Here is a 7,616-nt window from a genome sequence, read left to right as displayed (position 1 = left end):
TGGGGCTCCCGCGCCCACGCCTGCGTGGGGTGGCTGTGGCGGGGCTCAGGGCGGACGCCCACACGCGGGTCGTCAGGTGAAGAGCACCCTGGCGGGCCCCTTCAGGACGCCGGCGCACACGTGTACGGCCCGAAGCCCTGGCCGCACGGCCTACAGCGGAGCGCACGGGAGAACGTGGCCCCGTGTGCCGGGCACCAGCCAGAGAGCTCCGGGGACTCCGCCCCCACAGCAAGGGCCACAGAAGCAAAAACAAACAGCTGCCATTATCGTCCGCATAGGAAAGAAAATATAAGAAGACGAAAAAGACAGCCTGAGTGGGAGAAAATACTCACACAATCTGGAAGAGCGAGGGGCTGAAGTAAAAATACAAACACAGCCGAAGGAGAAGAGTAAGAAGCCAGCCAGGAAGCGCCGCCAGCCGAGGAGACGGCGCCGGCGGCTCTCGGGGACCCCCGCACCCAAACGCCGCGCCCCACGGGGCTCCACGGGCCACGGCGCTGGCCGAGCTGACGGGACAGCGCTGACGTCCCGGGCGGGTCACTCGCAGGACACTCGCAGCCTGGGGACACACCGCCGGCCGCCGCCGCCGTCGGCGAGGAGAGCTTCGGGGCCGCCGCAGAGCCGGGGCTGCAACTCGCAGCAGACGGCCACCGCGGGCCAGCCGCGAGGTCACGCAGGGCAGCGGGCTGAAGAATACGGGCAGGCGCTCGCTTCAGCGCCCGGACGCCTGGCCAAGCTCTCCTGCGGACTGGGTGGCCAGCTCCCCGTCCTCGCGGGAGGCAACGGGCAGAGCCCCGCCCCACCCACCGTGACGCGCGCCCCTCAGGGTATCTGTGACGCAGGCTGCCCAGCCCGGCCCCTGGCTCGCACTCCTCACCGGAAAACAAGCTGAGAAGAAAATAAAAGTAGATGAACTTGACTCACTGCCAAAGGCCGACCTACTCAATCCCACTGGGGCCGAAGCGTTGGGCCTGGGCGAGCGCCTGAGGACCCTCAGTCTGGGGGCAGGACAGGCTACTGGCCTTGTCCCCGATGACCTGATGACTCGTGACCTGCCCAGCACCTTAGAGAGAAGGGGCCGCGGGAGCTGGGACGCCACGGCCACGTCCCGGCGGCTGATCCTGAGGGGTGAAGCCAGCTGGGAGCGGAGGCCGGGAAGCCCCTGTGCGCTGAGCAACGCTGGACATCAGGCCCTGACCCCGCCTGCCCAAGGGGCCTCTTTAACGTCCTTCCTTCATGCGCGGAGTCTATTTGTACTGCTGCCTGGTCTGCCCAGCCCACCTGCCGAGGCTGCCACGGCCGCTCGTGGCGGGCCCCAGGGAGCCGCCCCTCCTCGGAGTCCGGCAGGAGCCCAGCAGCGCCCGCCCCTTGGGGGGAGCCACTGGGGAATTCTGCGGACACTCGGCCCGTGCTGTGTTCAGACAGAAAGCGCCTGTTGCATGCTGGGTGCGTCTTCTCTCAAGTGTGCTCACACTTGAAAACAAAGAGAACGAGGTGACACTGGACTCACTGTTATAAGTAGTAAGAGCAAGTGGCATCTTCCCAGGCACAGAATCAGGCTCGGCGGGAGCCGCGCCCACCGCCCGCCCTAGGGGCCCCGCCCGCAGAGCCAGGCGCACCCCGCACGACCAGAGCTTGGTGCCTTGCGCAGGGCGGGGGCGAGGTTTGCTTTGGTCCCTTCTCACATGCCTCAGACACCACGGCCGGCCACGAGACGGGGGCGGGCCACTGCCACCTGCGGCCACGCGTGCTCGTCACGTCCACCTGCAGGTGGCCTAAGCTGTCGGCCTTTGGTTTTCTCATCCACAAATTTTCCACCACACGGGTGGCTCTTGAGAGGAAAACGCCGCGTGAAATGTCGGAAGCCAAAAGACCCACAGCAAATGATGCCATCTGTCCGCTCATCTGTGGACTGGAAGGGAACTAGAAACAAACAACCGAGCCCTGAAGAGAAACCCTCGCCTGCGACAGCCGACCGGCGGTGACGGGATGGCCGGGGCTGGGGACGCCCCGTCCGGGCGTGTCTGTCTGTGCGGTCGCTGAGCTGGGAGAGCGTGCTCCTGGGGCCTGGTGTTACCTCAGTGAAAAGGCGAAGAGTAAGTAAACAAATAAACCTCTTCAAAGTTAGGGGTGATGGAAAGGAAACAGCGTTTTCCTTATTTAAAAAAGGTAGCGGTGCAAAAACCCAGCCCACCTGAGCCACAAGAGCTGCAGCCGACTTTGCGAGTCGGCAGCATCGCTCGTCAGCATATTCCGCGCCGCGTGGCTGCACCGTTGTGTGGTGAGGCGCCCGTTCTAGCTGTCGGCCGTGACACACCTGAAACTTTCTTTCCTAGTAGTCTGTTGGCCTGCTGCGGTGAGAGACGAGCGGTGCTTGGGCAGAAGGTAACAGCGCCGGCTTCTTACCCACGTGATCTGCCCCTCCCCGGGACAGACAAGGCCAGGGATGCACTGCAGGGTGTTTCTGCGCGGGAAGCCCATGCTCCGCCTGGCAGTACCCCCGGTGCAGACGTGTGCGGGAGCCTGGAGGCCGCGTGCCCCAGAGGGAACGACATGAAGCTCAGAGAAACGCACCGCTCCCGGCCTGGCGCACAAGTGCACATCATGCTACCAAGGCAACAGCTGGGCCTCAGGCGACAGGGAGGATGGTGACAAGAAACCAAGACGCCTGCGACTGTGAGCGAAGTTTCTGTAGAGCAGAACTCAGCTGCGCCGCATGACCGCCACTACTGAGCACACTTCCATCCTGAGGCGAAGGTGCGGAGGACTCTGGGAGGAGCGACTGCGGGTGTATTCGGGACATTAGAACAGGCGTACGGGGTGAACACGCATGCGCGATCTGTGGCAGAAGCACCTGCCGTCGAGGCGCGTCCACCCCCGCCGACTTGCCCTCCTCGTCACCTAACGCCACGCCCCTGAAAGCGAGCCAGCACTGCCCACTCCAGTCACCGCCGCCCGCTCCAGACACCGACGTCGTGTTCATCCGCGCCCTCTCCCGACCCCGGCCCTGGCGCCCCATCCTGCCCGCTGCGGTGTGGAAGCCCCATGCACACCTGACGCCACGTGGTGGGAAGTTTTAGAAATGGGTTATTTGGGCTTTTACTATCGAGTGATAGGAGAGCCTAGCGTGTTCAGAATACTAAATGGGCACTGAATACGTGGTCTGCACGTGCTCTCTTCGGTTCCGTAGGCTGCTTTCCATCCGGTCCGTGGGTTCCTCGCGTTGGCCTTTTTTTTTTTAATCTATTTTTTACGCACACAGAACTGGGGCACAGGCCAAAGATGCAGGGGCGGTGAGAGGCTTCACCAGAGACAGAGCGGGGAGCAGAACAGGCAGATCCACGAGGTACATGGCTGAAGGAGCAGCGGGCGGGTCAGGAGAGGTCTGCCCGCCATGTGGTCACCTCCGGGCCGGGGATCAAACTTGCACTGAAGTGGCTGCGGCCAGCTTAGAGTGCTGCGTCCTCACCCGTTGCGCCACCAGGGAGGGCCGGGTTTTGCTTTCATTGCCTTTGATTTTGTTATTAAATTAAAAAATCATTGCTAAGACCAATGTCAAGGAGGTCACCCCTACGTTTTCCCCCAGGAGAGTTATGGTTTCAGGTCTTATGTTCAAATGAATTTTTGTGTAGGAAACAGCGAGGGGTCTGGCTTCACTCTTCCGCCTGATGCTGCGGTGTTTCCTGTACGCCCCAGGGGTTGAGTCTTTAGAATGAAAAGCTGTTGCATTTTGCCAAACGCTTTCCAGCCCTTACTGAGACAATTTCATGATCTTCACCCTCCGCGCTGTTAATGTGGCATGTCACGCTGATCAACACACAGATGTGGCATCGCCCCGGACCCAGGAAAATTGCACCTGAGCACGAAGTAAGCTGCGTGCTCGGGTGGGCCGCGCTGAGCTCATGTTCCTCACATTTCTGAGAGTCTTTGCGTCCTCGCCCCCAGCAGCGGTCCACACCGCGGCGTCTGCCCGCCGGGCCCCGGTGCCCATCTCGGGACAGCGCCGCCTCGCAGTGGGTGGGAGCGTGCCCAGCTGCTCCGTGTTTGGGGACCACCTGGCAGTCCCGGCCTCCAGTCCTCGGTCCACGTTTGCCAGAACTCACCAGCTCGCCATCTGGCCCGGGGTCTGTCCTCAGTGGCTTTCATTAGCCTCACCCTCCTTCCCGCTCACTGCTGGTCAGCTTTCCTCCTGGTCATGGCGCTCACCTGGCAGGTCACCTGTTTCCAGGAACTTGGCCTTAGGGGATCACTTCTGCTGGCACCGGACTGTGGACAGCAGCCTGTCGTGAGCTCCTGAGCTTTCGTGGCGTCGGTCGTCACGGCTCCGGATTCCCTCACCCGGTTTCGAGCGCCCTCTCTTTTTTCTTGCTAAGTCTACCTAAGGTTTGCTTCGTGTCTTTTTAAAACACCAGCTCCCCGTTTCATAAATGTTTTTCCCCGTTTCCTCTGTGATCTTTGTTATTTCAGTTCTCTAACAACTTTGGCTTAATTCTTTTTTTACTCCCATCGTGCGCAAAGTTTGATGGTTTATTTGCGATCTTTCTCCTTCTGTTCACATAGGTGTTCACTATGAACTCTGATCTTAGGACTGATTTTCATGCCTCTATGATTTTCGCACATTGCACTTGCAATTTTATTTGCTGGTTGTTCCCGAACATCATACTGACTCCACGTATTTGTGAATTTTGTATTTTCTATCCGTAGTTACTGTCTGCACTCAGTGCGCCTGTTTGCCTGGTGAGGTCCCTCGGGGGACTCGAGGGGAGAGAGGAGCGCAGGTGGGCGGCTGTTCTGCGTGTCTCAGGCCGCTGTGGGCGAGCATTGTAAGCGCGCTTCGCCCTGGCCGCCTTCCCGCCTGGGGAGCGGAGGCCCGAGCCGCCGTGCCGCGTCGCGATGCGGTGTCCCTTCGGGCCCGTGCACAGAGGCTGCACTGACCGCGGAGCTCCCGCAGCGGCGCGTGACTTCGGCAGCCTGGTGCCCTGGGTGAACTGGCCCTTTATCATTTCAAGCGACCGTATTTGTCGACTGCGACTTTCTCCGTGTGAAGCGAGTGTCGGTTTCCACCGCATGACTCCTGCACTGTCCTTTCACTTTCACTAGCGCCTGCAGCTCAGCGAGTCCCTCGGGCGCACGCAGGAGGCGGCGCTTCCTGCCCCGTCAGCCGTCCTCTGCCTGGACCAGCGAAGTAGTCCGCGTGCAGTGACTAGTGACAGCTCCGGACCCCTTGCTGCCAGTTATTTTTTTTTACCTTTTTGGTAATTCCTTTGTTGCTTCCTCGTGTTCTCTTTGACTCGTCTCTCTTTTCCTTTCTGTACATCTACTGCGAGCTGGTGCTCGCTGCGTACTTTCCATGAAACACCAGTGTGTGATATACAGCTACGTGAAACGGTCTTGCGAATTCCTATCAGCTGAACTTTGAGTGTATCCGCGTGATCTCTGTTCACACCCCACCACATATTCTGCTTGATTATCACAATTTCAGCATTTTATATGGTGCAATCATTAGCAAAGCACTTAGTTCTTTTTAATACTTTTGTCCTTTACCCTCATCCTAGAGTAGAAGTGATTTACATACTGTATTGTGAGTCCACTCGGATTTATTGACGGACTTTTCCAGTGAGATTTACACTTTAATGTCTTCTCCTGTTACTAATGAGCATTCTTGCGTTTCAGTTGTTGCACATGCAGCCATTCTTGCACGGTTAGCCTAGTGTTTATGTACTGTGTCAGCTTTTGTTTCCCTGGAAGACTCAAGAGTACGTTTACTGTGAACGTGTCCAGAGACTTGCAGGCAGCGATGGGCTCACGGCCGAGCAGGGTCTGGGCTGGTGAGCACGGTCCCGTCCTGCAGCCTACCTGGGAGACAGAGGCAGGCGCAGCCGCCACAGCTGGGAGGCGTGTGCTGGGGGAGAGGGCTGGCCTGGCAGCCACCGCAGTGAGGGGACGTGGCCCTGCGGAGGGGCAGGACGGGAGAGTGGCTGCTCTTAGCGCCGAGGCTGGCCAGCACCGTTCGCTGGCCACGGCCCGCCAGAGGGGGCAGCAGCAGCGCCGACATAGTTCATTCGAGGATGGGAGCTGCAGACAGACCGCGGCCTGGCCTGCCTGGGTTGCAGGCGTTCCTCCGCTCCCGTGGCAGGTCAGGTCCGTGGCAACAGGCCTCCTTGCCGGCGGCTCCCGCGGCCCTGTGCGGCCTGTCTCCTGGCAGAGGCCTCTCCCCTCTTCGTTTCACGGCCCTTGCAGTAGCTGTGCAAGCCGCAACTCTCTCTCATTTCCTTCACACTGACATACCTAGAGCGGCGTCTGCTTTCCCAGCCAAAGATGGCTGCCTTCCTCAACCGCCAGCATCCTGGCTGACCAGACGAGATGCGTCCGAGTCCTCTGGTCAGCAAACAGACGAGCACAGACCAGAAAGGGGCTGCTGTACTCTTGTTTTTTGGAGGCTACTGATATAGGAATGAAAGTTGACAATAAGCCTGAAATACGTGCTCTGCCGTTTTGAGAGCAAGCCGCTTAAACGTGAGTGCAGCCGGATAGGTAACACGGGGCGAGCTGGGGCAAGGCCCCACGAGGGAGGCCGCTTTTGAGCGCTTCCTCTCTCTAGACGAGAGCAAAAGCAGTCTTCGCAGGGCCGGAGGGGTGCATTTGCTCAAGACAGGACACAAGGGGGATGGCCCTAAGTGAGCACCCGGGATCTAGCCGCGGCCCTCGTGCCCTCTGCGGGCTCCCAAACGATCACGAGGGCCGCATCACTACACAGTGGGACACTACTCGGCGATCCGAAAGACGGCTCGTCTGTGGCCACATGGATGGGGCTGGAAGGGGGACGCTGAGCAAAGTAAAGCAGGGACAAGGGTAACTGCCGCGGGGTTTCCCTGCTACACAGAAGGCAGCAAAAGCGGACAGGGGGCAGAGAGAGGCGGGGCCTGCGCCGGTCACGTCGCTGCTGGGGCTCCTGCCGCCCTGGCCGCACAGAGCAGCGGCCCCGCCTCGCCTCCCCCTTCTCCTCTGAAGAGGCCCATCCTCCCGCTCACTGTCCAGGAAGAGGACGCCTTATCTCCTGTGTCTCCCTGCTCACCACAAACTGCAGCTGTGTGAAGAAAGCCAATGCAGACACGCCACAGCCTCCATCTGAGCAGCGGGCACGTTTCCTGAGCACTGCCCTGACCCAGGGCCTTTACGGTGCGGATAAAAGACCAGAGCAGCTGTGCTTCGGCCTCCCACACCGGACTGCGGCATTACAGCAGCTTCTCCTGGCGAGGCTCTGAGACTTCAAGAGGAGCTTTGAAGCCCCCTGGAAACCAGAGAAAGCTCTGCCGGACCAGCGGGCCGCTCCGGGGCAGAGGTGAAGGCCAGCGTCCTCGGCGTGGCCTGAGCCGTGTGGGGGACGCGTGCGGCCCGGGGTGGGGGTGAGCCTCCTCTCAGGCCACGCAGGGTGGCGAGCGCCTGTCTGCCAGCTGCCTCTCGGCTAACAAGTCTCAAAAGGTGTTTTCTAGAGAAAAGCGTGACCAAGATTTCCTGCAGCCGATTCGAAATCCTGTGCAGATGTCAGGGAATGACCCAGGCTGCGAACGCAGGCTCTCTCTGGCTAGCAGACCTTTCACGTGGGGGTGTGGGCG

The 7,616-nt window shown here is 60.2% G+C and overlaps 1 protein-coding gene across 1 annotated transcript in view; it reads right to left on the bottom strand.

Moving 5' to 3' along the window:
- The window catches only part of BANK1 (B-cell scaffold protein with ankyrin repeats 1), a 72,497-nt gene extending 70,247 nt beyond the window's left edge, over positions 1-2,250 (bottom strand). The window contains exons 1-4 of the mRNA XM_012727725.1: positions 2,195-2,250; positions 1,686-1,831; positions 943-1,063; positions 459-686 (exon numbers count right to left, since the gene is read on the bottom strand). Of these exons, the coding sequence (XP_012583179.1) occupies positions 459-686; positions 943-1,063; positions 1,686-1,831; positions 2,195-2,250 (551 nt within the window). The remainder of the gene's footprint in view (positions 1-458; positions 687-942; positions 1,064-1,685; positions 1,832-2,194) is intronic.
- Positions 2,251-7,616: the final 5,366 nt, after the last annotated feature.

This window comes from Condylura cristata, unplaced genomic scaffold (genome assembly GCF_000260355.1).
Source record: "Condylura cristata isolate star-nosed mole 26May11 unplaced genomic scaffold, ConCri1.0 scaffold00021, whole genome shotgun sequence".
Lineage (NCBI taxonomy): Eukaryota > Metazoa > Chordata > Mammalia > Eulipotyphla > Talpidae > Condylura > Condylura cristata.
The sequence above is the reverse complement of the archived record's forward strand: the minus strand, read 5'-3'. Positions and strand labels throughout refer to the sequence as shown.